Raw genomic sequence first — 16,472 nt, 5'->3', positions numbered from 1 at the left:
TCACAGTGACCACGAAGGCCCTAGTGTAGGCAGAGCTCAGGCTTTACCGTCGCATCATCGAGACCCAGCTGCTATCTAGCGCTTTGCCTCAGGAGAGCTCAAGGTGCTTTACAAAGGAAGATCAGTATCATGATCCCATTTTATAGATGGGGAAACTGAGGCACTGAGAGGGGGGAGTCACTCACCCAGCAGGCCAGTGGCAGAGCTGGGAACAGACCAGAACCCAGGTCTCTGGAGTCCTAGGCCAGTGCTCTAGCCACTAGGCCACACTGCCGGCTCCTGTGCAGCTGCAGCCAGCCAGCCAGCCAGCAGGAGATGGCCAGGATAGATAAGGCCTTCTTTAGCTGCCTGCTTGGCTGCTTTGCCCGAACATCACTACGCATGCAGGGACCGGCTCAGCTGGCCTATAGCGCCTGTCGTCTGCACGCTGAACACCCACGCTCCCTGCAAACCCAGCAGGGCAGCGCAGTCCTGTGGGAACTGGTTTGCCCCAATGTCCCCTCTCCCCCAGTGGGGTGTGCTGATAGCTGCCCTCCACCCCAGAGGTGGCTGCATCTCGGCGCCGTGGTCTGCACAGCTGGAATAAAAGGTGCTCTCGTTGGGGGGGTGATAGTGGGGGTCCGTTAAAGCTCCCGAGGCTGCCAGCATGCAAGGTAATGACCTGGGCTGTTGTTACTGCTGTGCTCTTCCCCGTGTCCTGGGACCTGTCCGGGCAGGTTCATTAGAGGGGAGGCTTTACTGCTCTGGAGCTAACTTCCAGGGACAGTGGAACGGATTAGCCTTATCTTCAGAGCCGCTCTGCGGTGCTTTCCCGCTAGCCCCTGAGCTGGGATCCTTGCAATGAACTGCATACGGGCCTAATGCCAGCCAGGTGCCAGGACTCCTGGCTTCTACCCCTGGTTCTGCCCCTGACTTGGCATGTGGCCTTGGTGAACTCACTGCTCCACTCTGTGTCCTGGGCCAGGGCCCAGACCCTGTGATCGGAACATGGCCTCACAGCATCTCTGGCGAAGGCCGGGTGGGCGAGAGGCCCAGGTTGAGATCTGCAGCCTGTCTAGCACCACAAACAGCGAGGCCCCAGCCCAGCTTCCTTCTGGGACTTCAGCGCACCACCCACCCTGTTAATGATTCGCTGGATTCTCGTCACTTACGCAAATGGGCAGGTCCCAGCCTGTGCCACCCACAGAACTGTCAGCCAGCCGGGCGAAGGAATGGGAGGCCAGGCATGCCCACCACCCCAGGGCAGGATCCCATCTGCAGGTGGTGGCTGGGGAAGGGGGACGGCCGGGTCACTTTACCTATCCCTCGTGTAGGGTCACAGCCTGGATCAGCCCTACGGCGGGATTTCGGAGACCTGGGCTTTTCCTCCCTGCTCTGCCATGCACGCCCAAAGTAACTCTGGGCACGTCCCTTGGTCTCTCTGGCCTCCGTTCCCCATCTGTACAATGAGGCGTGAGGATAAATACGGTAGATTGTTAGGTGCTTGCATATTAGGGTAAAGAGGGGCCTGTTAATATCGTAGATGGGGTGAAGCCTGTCTGTTCTACGCTGCTCTGCCAAGGAGGAGCTACTACATAGCCCCTCTGGACCTGGGCCTTCAGGGGGCTTCCTCTGAGCCCACCCGTTCTCCTGCCCTGTAGTGACTGGGATGGGCTCAGTGCACCTGCCCTGCTGTTCTTGCCCCTTCCCCCGATTAGCCACCGGCACTAAATCCATTTCTCCTCCTCCGCCGCCTTCTGCTCAGTGCTCGCCCCTTCCATGCTGCACCCGCTCCCGGCAGGGGAGCAGTAGCTGGGCTGGCGATACACGGCTTGCTTGCAAAGCTAATCCAGGACAAGGTGCAATATTGGCTCTGGCTTCCCTGCCTTTGGGGACCTCCCGGCTCGGAGCCCTAATTAGCCCCTTTCTCCATCGGGGCAGGTCAATCTGTCAGTGACAACACCCTCTTCCCCCCCCCCCCCCCCCCCGGCAGGCCAGGCATGACTTGCTGGGCTCTGGATAATTACCCCGCTCGGACTCTAGTCCCAGATAACTAGGGGGACAGCAGGGTCCCCAGACGTATGGACAGTGCTGGGTGACTGACGGCCATGGCGATGGGGGGAACGCCAGGTGCGGTGAGCTGGCTCCTCGGCCTCCTGTCTGCTCTCTGAGAGCTTTTAAGGAGAGAGCAAGGCCTGGTGGACATGGCCTGGAGCTAGGATGCCTGGGTTCTTTCTATTCCTGGTTCTGCCACTGGTTTGGCGCATGGCCTTGGGGAACTCACTGCTCCAGTCTGTGCCCTTAGCTAGGGATCATCGGGACAGCACGCTGGCACTGTGCTGCTCTACGTGTGCTGGGTAGGGGAGGCCTTGAGGAGGGGGGGACCCAAGAGGCATTGGGGGGAGGTTGGGAGTACCTGGAGGAGAGGTGGGGACGACGACCCAGGAGGCATATGGGGGAGGTCGGGTTACCTGGAGTGAGCCAGGAGGCCCCAGGGGTCTGAGCACAGCCCCTGTGCACCCCGCAGTGGCGGGAGGTAAGTTGTGAAGCCCCGTGCCAGGCTCTGCAGCAAGCCTCGTGCCGCCCAGTAACCCGCTGCCCTGTCTCCCTCCCCCACAGCTCTACAACGAGGAGATCCTGGACCTGTTCGACAGTGCCCGGGACCCTGACTCCTGCCACCGCAAGTCCAACATCAAAATCCATGAGGATGCCAGCGGCAGCATCTACACCACAGGCGTCACCTCCCGCCTCATCAGCTCCCATGATGAGGTGGGCGACACCCGGGACCTGGCTGCTGCGGGGGGAGGGGGGGGTCGGCTGCTCTGGATCGCCGGAGAGCGGGCAGGGGCAGAATGGAGGGGCCGGGTGCTGTGAGGGGCAGAGCCCCCAGTGATGACAAGGGGAGTCAGGCGCTAGCGTGCCCCAGCCCCAGGGCAGAAGCTCTCCTAGCCAGCTCTCCGAGGCTCTGGCTGCTGCCGCCCTGGGACAGACACACTCAGGGTGTGGCATTGACATGTGCCCGGCTGATGCGCCCCTGCGTGGCATCAGGGCACTGCACCAGGATGCCGAACGCTTTGGATTTTCTTGTGGCGGCTTCGCAGTACAACTGTGCCCCTGGTCCCAAAGCTGGTCTGGAGGGGCGGAGGGGGATGGACTGTGAATGGATTTTCCCTCCCCCCCCAAACTGCTCTACTAGCCCCCCCTCGAAGGAGAATTGTCCCCCTGCTGATCCCAGCCCTCTCCTCTTGCCCACACTCAGCAGCCCCCCTTGCAGCAAGAAGGGAGCCCAACTTGGACAGAGTTAACTCTCTCCTTGCCAGTCCCCAGAGGGGAGAGAGAGCTCAGTGGTTTGAGCATTGGCCTGCTAAACCCAGGGTTGTGAGTTCAATCCTTGAGGGAGCCATTTAGGGAACTGGGGATTGGTCCTGCTTTGAGCAGGGGGTTGGACTAGATGACCTCCTGAGGTCCCTTCCAACCCTGATATTCTATGATTCACTCCCCACCCCTTCAATCTGTGCGCTTGGATCCTTCTCTCCAGGCCCCTGCTCCTGCCCTCTGTGCCATGTGGTGCAGGGCCTAGCGAGAGCCATCCCGCTGGCATCCTCAGTGCCCACGTGCTCATCCCCTGTTACCCGAGGGCAGGCGTCCGGGCTCCATGCCCAGCCCTCCCATGCCCCCTTGTGTCATTGGCACGTGGTACCTGTCTCCCATGGGAGCAGTGTCCTGGGGCGAAGGGGGGGGTGGGAATGCAGCCCCCATCCTGTAGCACCGCGGCGAGGGAATCGCTCGCCTAGCACGCAGTACGAGCCGTTAGTTAACCAGGCATCGCTGCAGGAGGCTCTGGTCCCAGGGGAGACGAGTCAGGCCCAAAGGCAGGACTGTGAGCACGTGAAGCCGGGATGCGTCTCTACTGCTGCCTCAAGCGGGTATCTCCTGGCACAAGCGCATGGAGGGGGTTGGTCCTGGAGAAGCCCTTGCCGTGTGCGTTGTCTGTGAGCGGGAACGTCTCCCAGCCACTGGGGATAGCAGAAACGACCCCCAGGACCTGGAGGTCAAATGCCTCCTCTGCTGCCCCTGGACACTTCATGTGCAGCAGAGAGCACCGGGGGTAGCATGGATCAGTGCTTAGGACTCTGGGCTGGGCCCTGGGAGAGCTGGGTTGTTACCCACAGGGCCACTTGCTGCGGCGTAACCTTTGCAAGTCCCTTCTCTGTCAGCCGCATGGGGCTGGGGCTGGGGTGGTCTCTCAGCGTTTGTACAGCACCTAGCACACCAGGGCCTCGGTCTGTAGAGTGTCACGTTACTCGCCATGGCTGTGAATGGGCGGGTTCCCAATCCCTTCTTCTCCGAGCACACAGACCCTGAGTTAGCCTCTGCCCTGGCCTGGGGTTTGGCTTTCCTGGTGACTCGTGAGCGGGGCTGTTCCGGGGTCTCCCTACAGTGCCTGCTCCCTTGTTCCCTGTTGCCACTGGGCAGGGATCTCCCAGCACAGGGCCCTGGCACCCAGGCCTGGATGGCTCGGCAGGAGAGCCTGCATGCCATGCAGGGGCTCGGCTGCCCCCATCCCAGGGTGACTATGGCACATTGAGCTAGGGTGCCCTCCCCACTCTGGCATCTCCCCCCCTCCCAGCAGGCTGGGGTGGAAATTTCTTTGACCCCTTTCCTTGTTGTTGCAGCTGATCCAGTGCTTGAAGCAGGGAGCTCTGTCCCGCATAACCGCCAGCACCCAGATGAATGTCCAGAGCTCCCGCTCCCACGCCATCTTCACCATCCACCTGTGCCAAATGCGAGTCTGTGCCCAGCCCGACCTGGTGAGACTGCGCGAGAGGGACAGGGGAGCGCCCTTCGCCGCACAGCACGGCAGGCGTGAGCCGCTGTCAGGCTAGTTCCTACGTCTCCCTGCCACGTGCTGGTTGACAGCAGAGCCACAGCGGGATGCTCTGCGAGGGGGCGGGTTGGGATCTAGCATAGCAGAGGGATAAAGCCCTGTTCCCCTGCGGGAGGCACTGACGCTGCAGCGTGTCTGCTTGCCAGGTGACCGGCCTTCCAGAGGGATCCCAGGCCACCAGCGAATACGAGACCCTCACCGCCAAGTTCCACTTCGTCGACCTGGCTGTCTCGGAGAGGCTGAAGCGGACGGGAGCTACGGGCGAGAGAACCAAGGAGGGCATCTCCATCAACTGCGGCCTGGTAGGCTCTTAGCGGGTGCAGGAGACTGGGACAGGCTGCAGTGGATATAAAGGGGCTGCTGGACACAGACAGACCCTGCCTGGTTCACTAGCTCCCAGACTGAGCCACCATGGGTCACCACTAGGGGTCGCGCGGTGGACTCGGTGGTGAGGGATGGGGCCACTAGCTGCGCTACCCAGCACTGTCCCCAGTAGGGGTAGATTCCTGGATCTGGGGACTCGGGAATAACGTGGAGGCAGGAGAGGGGCTGCACATTGGCTGGCTGGTATAGGTGCACTGACTGGTTGCTAGTGCATTGGTCCAGAGCCCCCCCGCGCCCTGGAAAGAGGTGGCTCCGATCACCCTGAGCTTTGTTTTCTACAGGGAGGGGCCCTCCCCAGCACGGGGGGAAAACTCAGTCCCTTCCATTTTTTGTTGGCAGCTGGCGTTGGAAAACGTCATAAGCGCCCTTGGAGACCAGAGCAAGAAAGCGGTGCACGTACCCTACCGAGACTCCAAACTGACCCGGCTCCTCCAGGACTCCCTTGGGGGGAACAGGTAACAGGCACCCTGAGCCAGGGCGTGGGATCACCCAAGGGGTGTCAGCTTCAGCTGGGTGTGTGTGACCCAGAATGGAAGAGCTGTGCCCTCGCTGGGTCTGCACCCTGGGAGTGTCGCCTGAGGCGGGTGGGGGATTTCAGAGTAACAGGAGGGCCGGTCGGGCTCAGGGATGGACCTGAAGTGCCGTGTAGGTTTCCTGGGGTGGCGCGTTGCTGAGGGTCCGGTGGAGTCTCCATGGTGACTTTTCGAAGGTAATTATCTCTGCTCTCTTGATCCCGGGCCCCAGACGCAATTAGGCAGCTTTCGTGGAATTAGCTCTTGCAAAATGCCTCTGAGCCCTTCGTGATCTGGGACTTGGCAGCTGAGTTTCCCAGCACGGGATTGCTCTAATCCCTCCCCGTTCCAGCCTCAGTGATGCCCCGAGTGCCCTGCCGTGGGCTGCCCGGGGTGGCGACTCCCTGAACACCACTTTGTAATGAGCAGGGGGAGGCCACCCAGGGTTCTCTTTGCTGTTGCCTGAGCCACACTCCCAGCCTGTGCCGGCCCAGGGTGGAAGGGGCCCACACCCCGTTTATAAAGTAAATAAAGTCCAAAGGGGGTTGTGGCTGGAGCTGCCAATAGGCACCCATGTGCCAGCGTTGGAATTGGCTGATCTGACGTGGCCCAGGTGCTGCATTGTTTGATGGCAGCTCCAGCTGACCCCGTTGGCTCTCCGTCCTCCCTAGCCAAACCATCATGATCGCCTGCATCAGCCCCTCTGACCAGGACTTCATGGAGACCTTAAACACGCTCAAGTACGCCAACCGGGCTCGCAACATCAAGAACAAGGTGGTGGTGAACCAGGACAAAACCAGCCAGCAGATCAGCGCCCTGCGGGCCGAGATCGCCCGCCTCCAGATGGAGCTCATGGAGTACAAGGCGGTAAGGGGCGGCTGAGCAGGTGAAGCCTCGTGTGTGTACGGCCCACTCGGGTCACCAGCGAGGATCGAACCCAGGACCTTCCACGCCGGCCCCTGCCGCTTGGGCTAATGGAGTAACTCCACTAACTGAGTTTGTGGCAGGCTGTTGTGGTTGCTGGGACTGGCTGCTAGAGGGTGACCTACTTGCATGTACAAAGCCTGGGTATGACCTGGACTCCTTGCTGTCACAGGTTCAAATCCCAGCTGCAGCAACACAGCCTCGAATGGCATGGGGAAAGTATTCCTGCCTCCCCTGCACAGATCTGGCCCCATGCTGTGTGTACAGCTACTCCTCTGCTGGCCTTGGCCAGCACCATGCCCTCCTGGGTGCGGTGTATGCTGTGGCACTGGGCTCCACCCCAGAGATGGCTGTGTTTCAGTGGTGCTGTAGTTTGTGGGTAGGATGCAAGGAACTATGGCGAGGTAGGCTGTTCAAGGGCTGTATGTCATGTCTGAACAGGGAGAAGGCTTCAGGGTACCTTTGGGAGCTGGGAAGGCACCTCCTGCTTTATATCCCTGTCCTGTGCGGCATATCAGACATCCTGCTTCATGCTGAGCTTGTCTGGACTGGTTTCCCATCAGCACCAGCCCTTAGGCAGCCAGAGGTTGCTATTGAGCTGAGTCATGTATCTCCCCAGCCCGAGAGGAAGGATGGCCCAGTGGTCATGGCACTGGCCTGGGACTTGGGAGCCCTGCGGTCAAGTCCTTGCTCTGCCACAGACTCCCCGTGTGACCTTGGGCAACTCCCTTAGCCTCAGGGCCTCAATCCCCATCTGCCCAGCCGGGGTCAGAGCACTGCCCTGCCCCCTGGGGGTGCATGAGGGTAAATGCATTAAACTGGGAGGTGCTCAGCTCCTGCCATCATGGGGCTCAAATCAGTAACTTACCTGATTAATAGGCACTTACAGCATGTCAGCTGCTCCCTGTTTCTGCTGTCCCCTGAGCACGGCCTTCCCACGGGCACGCCTGCCATTTTTTGAGTCTCTGCCTCTTCCCTGCTCCTCTTGCTGTGACCCATCTTTAAGGTGACCATATTTCCCAAAGGGAAAACAGAACACCCCGTGGGGCTGGCCTGAGCCCCTCCTCCTCCTCCTCCCCCCCCCCCCCACGGGGCTGCCTCGAGCCACTTGCCTGAGTCCCTCCCCCCATGTGGGGCTGGCCTGAGCCGCTCACGCGAGCCCCCCTCCCTGTGCAGAGGGTAGGCAGGGCTGGGGCGAGCAGCAAAGCACATACGGGATAGGCCGACTATTTCCCAAAGGCTGGGGCCAGCGTCGCTGCTCACCCGAGCCCTGCCTGCCCCCCGCTGGATCCCGGTCTGCCCCCCACGTTCCTCTGCACCCCACTTTCTTGACAAAACTGGGTGTTTGTCCCGTTTGCCCTTGGATACAAATGCCCACTTTTGCCAAAAAAAAGTCTGGAGGCCCGGGACATGGCTTAAAAAAGGGACTTGTCCCAGCCGAAACGGGACGTAGGGTTACCCTACCCATCTTCCTCAGTGCGGCACCATTGAGCACGTGGCCGGCTGGGTTTGGCCAGGGCTGACCGACGCTGTGGCTTTGCCCTCTCTGCATCTCCCTTTCTCCTCTCCCTGCAGGGCAAGCGTGTGATCAGGGAGGACGGCGTCGATGGCTACAGTGACTTGTTCCAGGAGAACACCATGCTCCAGAAGGAGAACGCCACCTTGTGCATGAGGGTGAAGGCCATGCAGGAGGCCATTGATGCCATCAACAGCCATGTCACACACCTGATGAGCCAGGAGGCCAAGGCAGGTGAGGATGGGCACCTCCGGAGAACGTGTCTGCGAGGTGGGGCATGAGGATCGGTCCCACGAAAATTACAGCCACCCCAGAGCTCAGGTCCAAGGGCAGCTGAGTGGCAGACCAGCTGCTAGGTGTTTCTGATCTAGTGCATGATCCTAATTCTGTCCCTCCAGGTGACGGCAACGAGGCCATCGGCGCCCTGATCCCGAACTACATCCGGGAGATCAAGGAGCTCAGGTGGGCGTGGGTCACGTTCTCTCCTTCCGCCCATCTTGGGGGGCCGCGTATCGCGTGCAGCTTGAGAGGACCTGCAAAGAGGCAGTGCGGGCTAGCGGGGGGGCTGCTGACCTGGGGCTCTGGAGGCCCAGATTCCCTCTCTGGCTCTGCCGCTCCCGGCTGGGTGACTGGTGCCGCGGGCACTGGGTTCAAATAGTAGGCTGGCATCGCAGCTCTGCCAATGACCTTGGGCAAGTCACTTCCCCTCTCTCTTGCCTTTGGTCTGATGCGACCATTGAGATTGTCGGCGCTTTGGGGCAGCGCCCGTCTCACGGGTGTGTGCAGCACCTGGCACAACAGGGCCTTGATCCTGTCTCTCTCGGTGCTGCTGAAATATAAATAAAAGCCCCACATTCGAGATGGAAATGTCTCCATCCTGTAGGGCGTCCTGTCTGGCCCTTGTGCTCCCAAGCTTTCTCTGGAGCCTTGGCTGATCCAGACTTAAATGCCTCCCAGGGGTACATTGAAATGCAGTCTGATAGCTAGTGCTGCTCCTAAATGTGGATTTCGTGCTGGAGAAACTGACAACCCCGGAGACAGGAATCCCCTCCCTCATTCTGGGCCAGATTCTCAGCTGGTGTAAAATCAGCGTTGTCCCACTGGGGTCCCTGGAGCAATGCCGATTTACGCCCCTCCCGCTGAGGATCCAGACCCCTGTCCGTAATGCTAGAAAACAGGTTCCCCACCGTGTCTAGCGCAGCCGCTGCTGAAGATTAACCCTTAGGCTGCCATGTCAGCGTATCACCGTGGCTGTTGAGAACTGGCTGTCGGCCATAGGGTTGCTTCTCTCCCGTTAGCGTTCAGACCTGGTGGGAAGCCCTGGGGCCTTTGTGACGTGGCCTGGGCTGCATTGCCATCTAAGTGAAGGCACTAAATCCATGCAGTGGCATATGCTGTGACTCTTTGCTCCCACGAGAGGCGTGCAGATGGTTAGTGGTGGCCATGCCAGCTTTCCTTCCCTGCAATGTCCTTCTGCAGCACCCCTCCCTGGGAGCAGAGCCCTGAGCCCCTTTGTCCGAGCTGAGCGAGGGCAGTTTAGGTTCCAGACACACACTCTCCCGGTCACCCCTCCTTAGAGGTTGGGGGGAGGGGGTGTCTTTTCCCCTGGGGTGTTTGGACATCTGCCCAGGGCAGCAGATCTCCGTAACCAAAAGCCCCTCCGATCCCCAGGACAAAGCTCTTGGAGAGCGAAGCCATGAACGAGTCGCTCCGCCGGAGTCTGTCGGGGGTCTCCTCCAGGCCCCCGTACTCCCTGGGCTCATCTCCAGGCCCAGGCCTGGGGGCGCTCAGCAGCCCCGTGGTCTCCATGGAGGCAGAGGCCACCGAAGTCCTCCGGCGGGCCAAGCAGGACCTGGAGCGGCTGAAGAAGGAGACCAGGCAGCGGAGGAAGAGGTGATGGCCAACTCCTTGCTGGGAACAGAGGGCGGGGGCTGTTCTGGGTGCTCCCACCCCTGGCTCTTCATTATTATGGCAGGACCATAGTTATTGGGATGCCCACTTCTCCCTTGGCTTCCAGCCCTGCCACCCTCCAGCCCCCATCAGCCCTGCTGGTCCAGACATTGTCCTGCCCCATCATTGGGAAGCCAAAGCCATACAGCAGAGAATCAGGACTCCTGGGTTCTTTTCTCAGCTCTGCCTCTGACGTGCCACATGACCTTGGGTGAGTCCCTTCCCCTCCTTGTGCCTCAGTCTCCCCATCTGGTAACACTGCCTGGCCCGTCCCTCTGGAGGGCAGTGAAGCTGGGTTCCTGAAGGGCTCTGAGATGGAGGGTGTTGGGGATGTATGGTCTAAGGGGACCGTGTGCCAGGGCTCCCCTGTCACCGGGGTTCATCCCGTCTCTTCCTGGCAGCCTGGAGAAGGAGGCCTTTAAGAAGAGGCCAAAGCTGCAGCAGGAGAACTGGGAGGAGACGGACGAGAACGAGGAGGTGTGGGAGGCTTCCCCCGTGGAGTGGGGGGTGGGAGCCCGATTGCTAGCCAGAATGCCAGCGGCCTTCTCTGTGCCTCGCCGGCGCTTGGGGCAGCTGTGTCCTGCCGCACCCTGGGAGGTGGGGCAAAGCCCAGCCTGTCTGTGGGAGTCGCAGGGGATGCGGGGGGCAGGGGCAGGGTCCATGACCACCCCCCCACAGGGCAGCCAGTCTGCTGCTGTTTGGCCCCGCCTAGGTGTGGAGAGTGGGGGCAGGGAATGGCCGAGGATGGCGCGTAAGACAGTCCCCTCTGCCCCCTGGCAGTGCCCTGTGCCATCTGACACCCTGGCAACAGGTGGGGCAGGGCAACTAGCCACAGGCCTTTCCGTGCAGCTGGGCTTTGTCCCGTGAACCGTGTCCCCTCTGCCCCAGCCGTCCCGGAGGTTCTCATCAGGTCCTTCATTTTCAGCTGCCATCTCAGCGGGGAGGGTGGGGGGAACTCCCCAGACATGGCCCACTCCCTTTGCACACAGGGATCAGCCCTGCCCCTGGCCCCGGGTCAAACGTCCTCTCTCCTGCCTCTGCCTGGCACTGGTTTCCGAGGCAATCGCTTTAATTCACCCACATCTGGGGGTGGCGGATGGGGAGAGGCCTGAGCCCCTGCGACGATAGGAGAGGGGCCGAAGGCTCCTGATCTCTGCCCTAACCCTGCGCTTCTTTCCCAGGAGGAGGAGGAGCGGGAGGAGAGTGGCTGTGAGGATGAGGACGAGGATTCGGGCAGCGACGAGAGCATGGTGGACTCGGACTCCGATGTGGAGAAGGGTAACTCGGAGGGCACGGCGCCCAGCTCTGTGCTCAGGCTGGGGCCGGGGATATCTACAGTGACTCAGGGCTGTGCCCCTTTTGGGGAGGCGGTAGGCGGCTGTAGTGGGCCTGTAGGGTGAGCTGGGCAGGTCTTGGCTGGAGGTGCACGAGGTGCCAGTCAGGGTGCTAAGGTGGTCCGGCTCAGCTGGTGCTCAGTGGCACAGGCCTGGCTGCCAAGCTCTGTCCCTTCCTCCTCAGCCCCCCGCATTCGCCTTCGGCTACCCAGGCAAGGCTAAGACCGCAGGAGCGAGATGCCATCCCCTCTGAGTCCTGCCTCATCTGCCTCCTTTCCTCTGCAATGCCAGAGTCCATAGGGGACCCGTGAGCCAGGCACTGCCCCTCCCCTCTCCAGGCCGGCCCAGGGCTGCCTGGCTCTCTCCTCCTGACCTCCCCGGGACTGCCTGGCTGCCTGACTCTCCCCCCACCTCTAGTGGTGAATTTCCAGGCTGATCTGGCCGACCTGACCTGCGAGATCGAGATCAAGCAGAAGCTGACTGACGAGCTGGAGAACAGCCAGCGGCGCCTGCAGACCCTCAAGCACCAGTACGAGGAGAAGCTGATCCTGCTGCAGAACAAGATCCGCGACACCCAGCTGGAGAGGGACCGGGTGCTGCAGAACCTCAGTACGGGCAGTGCCCCCTCCACCCCCCTGCTCATCCCATCGCACGGGTCCTCTGAGCCAGCGCTGGCAGGAGAAACCCTGGGGTTCTCCCGGCGCCCAATGAGGCCCAAACTGGGCTGCTGCCCCCAGCATTCCATGTCCCTCTTGCGGTCCCCAGAGATTCCCGCTGGCTGCTCAGTGTCTGGCTTCCCAGCTCCTGGGATCGAGCCTTCTCCTCAGCCGTGTGCCACTTGTCCCGCTGTTGCCTGCCTAAAAAGGCCCCGAGATGGCAAACAGGGGTTCGTCGCCCGGTGTGCTGGGCACCAATAAAGACACCGAGGGGAGAAAGCAAGCCAAGTTTATTTCAGAGCTCTGAAATGGCACTAGGAGACCAGCATGTCTCAAATCAAGTGCAACAAATACAAACAAATTTTCCCTTTTATATTCCAAGCAGTTTCTGTGCAAGCCTTTGTCTATTTCACCCTTACCCCTCCCTTCCAGACAACTATTACAGCAGGTACACAGTGTGCATGTTAGAAACTTTCCCTTCGCCTGCTTATCTCTTGGCCTTGCAAGGCCTGTTTACAGCAGTTTCCCCCCGTCTTTCCCTCCCCCTTTTCCCCCGCATTATCACTACAAGTTTTGCTAGTTTGAACAAAACTACAGCTAGTCTACAGCTGCTAGAAAAGCTGACCCTTACATTTCTGCTTCAGCATGTAAGTAGTTAGCACAGAAGTAGGTGAGAGTTCACAAGATGGAGTCACTGTGGTTCAGGTAGGCCCAGAGCAGAAGAGCTTCATCGGCACTTTTGGCCTTCCACTCTCCCGAGTTACCTGGTAGCTATGCCTAGTGACACCAACACCGCCTCTTGATCAGGGCTGGGCCTGGTGACCCCGTGACCTCCCCACTGTGCAGCCCGCTGGCTGTGGGGAGACAGTGGGTGTAGGGCCCAGGGAAAGTCCCTTCCCTCGGAGGAGCTCCAAGCTCTGACACGCGTCAGAGAGACAGGGCCAGGCAAAGAGGCAAAGCCACCTGGCATCTGCGGCCAAGCTCCCAGCTGCTCCCGACTTCCTCCCAGCGAGGAAACTGTGGCTCTCCAATGCAGGAGCAGCAGCGTAGCCTGCCCATGCAGAGAGCTCCATCTCCAGGGCTTTTCAGTCCTGGGCATCTTCCCCGAGGGGGGCAGCTGATGCTATAACTGAGACTTTAGTGATTGAGACACCTGCCCCCAGCTGAGTCCCACCAAACTCATTTCAGCAGCATCCCCCTCTGGGCTGAACAGCAATGGCTGCCTGGAGGAGAACAGTGTGCACCCAGTCCCTGGAGCGGTGCTGTCCCTGGCACATGCCTGGCACTGCTCTGCTGACGGGGTTATTGGTCTAAAATAGGCCCATGGTTCTGGCTTGCAGGCAATGACTGGTCTGGGCTACTCGGCCATTGAACATCTCTTGAGCTGCTGGACCAGGCAGGCCTGTCCCTGGAGGCCAAGAGTTAATCTAAAGTGCCCCCCACTGAGGGTGCTTTCCCTGGGGGCCTGGTGGGTCCAGGGGGCAGCTGGGTGGGATGGAGCGTGATGGGCTCGGCCTAGCCTGACACTCTGAGCGGCTCTGCGCCACCCCCTTCAGGCACCATGGAATGCTACACGGAGGAGAAGGCCAATAAGATCAAGGCGGACTACGAGAAGCGGCTGAAGGAGATGAATCGGGACGTGCAGAAGCTGCAGGCAGCCCAGAAGGAACACGCTCGCCTGCTCAAGAACCAGTCGCACTATGAGCAGGAGCTCAAGAAGCTGCAGGCTGAGGTGGCAGAGATGAAGAAGGCGAAGGTACCTGGCTGGGCAGAGGAGGAGGGGGCTGGAGGGGCATGGCCCGCTTGTGCTAGCTCTTCAAACTGGGGAGGGGCGGTGGATGGGCACAGCCCCTTGTGCACACTCCTTATGCTGGGTGTGGCTGTCGGGGGGCCCACAGGTGGCACTGATAAAGCAGATGCGGGAGGAGCAGCAGCGGAGGCGGCTGGTGGAGACCAAGCGGAATCGGGAGATCGCCCAGCTGAAGAAGAAGCAGCGCAGGCAGGAGGTGAGAACCCAGCTCCTCGCCAGGGCTCTGCAGAGAGGGCAACTCTGGCTGGGGCCTGTGCCCCTCACTCGGCTCTGAGCTCCCACACCAGCTGGCCAGGGTGCAGCGGGGAGTGCGGGTTCTCCAAGGGGTCTGGGCCTTTCCTGGGGAGATGCCCCAAGCCAGGCTCCTCGGGACCAGATGGGGAGGGTGCTGGAGAGCCTCGCTGATGCATGATGTGCACAGGAGAGGGGACCTGACACAGGTGAGCAGTTACCTGGGTGAGCCAGCCTGCACCCAGAGTCCCTGACGCAGGGTGGGGTAGGGGCAGGGGAGCCCCTGTGACGGGGCAGGGCTGAGACAGGGAGTGGGGCCATTCGGGATATGGGGCAGCAGGGGAGCCCTGCAAAGCTGTGGTTGAGCCGCAGGGATGGCTGAGCAAGGTGATGGGAAATCTGGAGCAAGCGCTGCACCAACAGAGGACCAGATTCCACTCTCTATTACGCTCGTTGTAAATCTGGAGTAACTGCATTGACATTAGCGGAGTCGCTCCAGATTTACACTGCTGCTGCTGCGATGTGAATCCAGCCGTCACCTGCATCGAGAACATTCCACGTTCAGTCCTGCCCTACCTCTGCTCGACAGTGTGTTAGAGCTCTCCCGGGTACCCGGCCGCTGGGATCAGTGCCCGGCTTGGCACCCAGGCCCGCTCCTTTCAGATCCCGTGTTGGGCCACTGGCCGGCCAAGGCCTGCAGGTCCTGTGAAGCCAGGAATGGGGCCGGCAGCATAGAACAGCGTAAAACCCTGCCTGGTTGGGGAGCTGTGTGCTGGGCACCCTGTGCGGAAACCAGCCACCCCACTGTCTGTCTGGGGACTCCTCCCCCTGCTGAAGGCGCAGCACGTCCCCTCTCCCAACCACATGTCCATCTGTCTGTCCATCCCTTGAGATCAGCACCTGGTGGGGTGGCAGGTTCCGCCTTCCCCAGGTCAGAGGAGGTGATTGCTTCCTCCTGCATCTCTGGTTGCTGCTCAGGGCAGGTACAAATGCCACAGTGCTGCCATCGGTTACAGCAGAATAAATCCCGATTAGCCCCAGTTGCTCCAGGTTTTATACCGCTGCTGGTGAGATCAAAATCTGGCCCATGGCCTGCACTGAGAACATGCCATGTGCTGGCCCCAGGCAAGGGGGTGGGGGAGCCCTGGGTCCCCTCCCCTTCTCCCATTGCTGCCATGGGTTCTACCCCAGACCCTGGGTTCCTCTTTAGCGGCTCACGCCCACTCAGGACTCGACAGGCTCGGCTTCTCTCCGCGCAGTTTCAGATCCGGGCGCTGGAGTCTCAGAAGCGGCAGCAGGAAATCGTGCTGCGAAGGAAAACCCAGGAGGTGAGTGCCAGCCCCTGCACCTGCGGGGGTCTGGAGAGCCGGTCACGGGGCCATGACTGGGTGGGCGCTGAGGCCTGGCTCCTGGATCGGGCCGTTGGCAGGGCAGGGCCCTGGGGCCTCTCCAAACGGAATAGTCCCCTCCGCTGTCCCAGTGGGTCGTGCTCCGCCAATGCTGGGTTGTTCCCAAGGCGCTGGCCCTGGGTGGGGTGGATTTCCCACAGAGCCTGGTGGTTTTATGGCCAGGAGTAACCAGGCAGGAGATGACAGTGATTGCGAGGGAGGAAACGCCTGCCTCCGGGGGCAGCTGATCTTCTGGGGTCAGGAAGGAGGAATTCTCTGCATGCCATGTGCGACTGTGCACAACAGGCTGTGTCCCCCTCCCTCCTTCCTGGAGCTGGGTCCTGGCAGCTGAATTGGTCACGTGACTCGTCCAGGCTGCCTCCTGCCCCAGCACCCGTACAGCTCGCGGGATGGTGCGGTGCTTCGATCCCAGCCCCTCCTGATGCATTCTGGGAAACTGCTATCCAAGGGTACCGGACCTTCACCCAGCCCAGATAGGCTCAGCTCTCTTGAAAGGTGCTCAGCTGCTCCCGGGCTCACTTTGCCACCTGAGAAGCGTTGGAGTCGCTCTGCGGCTGGGGGGCGATGCCGCCTGCGGGTGTTCCCAGGAGGCCCAGCCCTCAGGCACTGCTCTCACCCAGGTCTCTGCTCTGCGCCGCCTGGCCAAGCCCATGTCGGACCGGGTCTCTGGGAGGCTGAGTCAGAAGCCAGCCATGCTGGACTCAGGTGCGGAGGTGTCCGCCAGCACCACCTCCTCGGAACCGGAGTCCGGCTCTCGCTCGGTCTCCAGCATCGTGCGCCAGTGGAACCTGAAAATCGACCACTTCCTGGGAGACCCTTCGCCCTCCGTGAATGGGGCTCGGCCCGTCAGGTCAGACCAGTGCTTCCGAATCTGTGTCC

The 16,472-nt window shown here is 61.0% G+C and overlaps 1 protein-coding gene across 1 annotated transcript in view; it reads left to right on the top strand.

Annotated features, from left to right (window-relative positions):
• The first annotated feature begins 2,087 nt into the window (after positions 1-2,087).
• The window catches only part of LOC101939270 (kinesin-like protein KIF21B), a 34,669-nt gene continuing 20,284 nt past the window's right edge, over positions 2,088-16,472 (top strand). Inside the window, exons 1-16 of the mRNA XM_065579015.1 lie at positions 2,088-2,114; positions 2,599-2,748; positions 4,656-4,790; positions 5,014-5,169; positions 5,591-5,706; positions 6,435-6,630; positions 8,263-8,437; positions 8,602-8,665; positions 9,875-10,096; positions 10,555-10,630; positions 11,335-11,431; positions 11,905-12,096; positions 13,700-13,899; positions 14,042-14,149; positions 15,444-15,512; positions 16,214-16,443. Coding sequence (XP_065435087.1) covers positions 2,088-2,114; positions 2,599-2,748; positions 4,656-4,790; positions 5,014-5,169; positions 5,591-5,706; positions 6,435-6,630; positions 8,263-8,437; positions 8,602-8,665; positions 9,875-10,096; positions 10,555-10,630; positions 11,335-11,431; positions 11,905-12,096; positions 13,700-13,899; positions 14,042-14,149; positions 15,444-15,512; positions 16,214-16,443 — 2,213 coding nt within the window. The remainder of the gene's footprint in view (positions 2,115-2,598; positions 2,749-4,655; positions 4,791-5,013; positions 5,170-5,590; positions 5,707-6,434; positions 6,631-8,262; positions 8,438-8,601; positions 8,666-9,874; positions 10,097-10,554; positions 10,631-11,334; positions 11,432-11,904; positions 12,097-13,699; positions 13,900-14,041; positions 14,150-15,443; positions 15,513-16,213; positions 16,444-16,472) is intronic.

This window comes from Chrysemys picta, unplaced genomic scaffold (assembly GCF_011386835.1).
Source record: "Chrysemys picta bellii isolate R12L10 unplaced genomic scaffold, ASM1138683v2 scaf41, whole genome shotgun sequence".
Classification (NCBI taxonomy): Eukaryota; Metazoa; Chordata; order Testudines; family Emydidae; genus Chrysemys; species Chrysemys picta.
The sequence above is the reverse complement of the archived record's forward strand: the minus strand, read 5'-3'. Positions and strand labels throughout refer to the sequence as shown.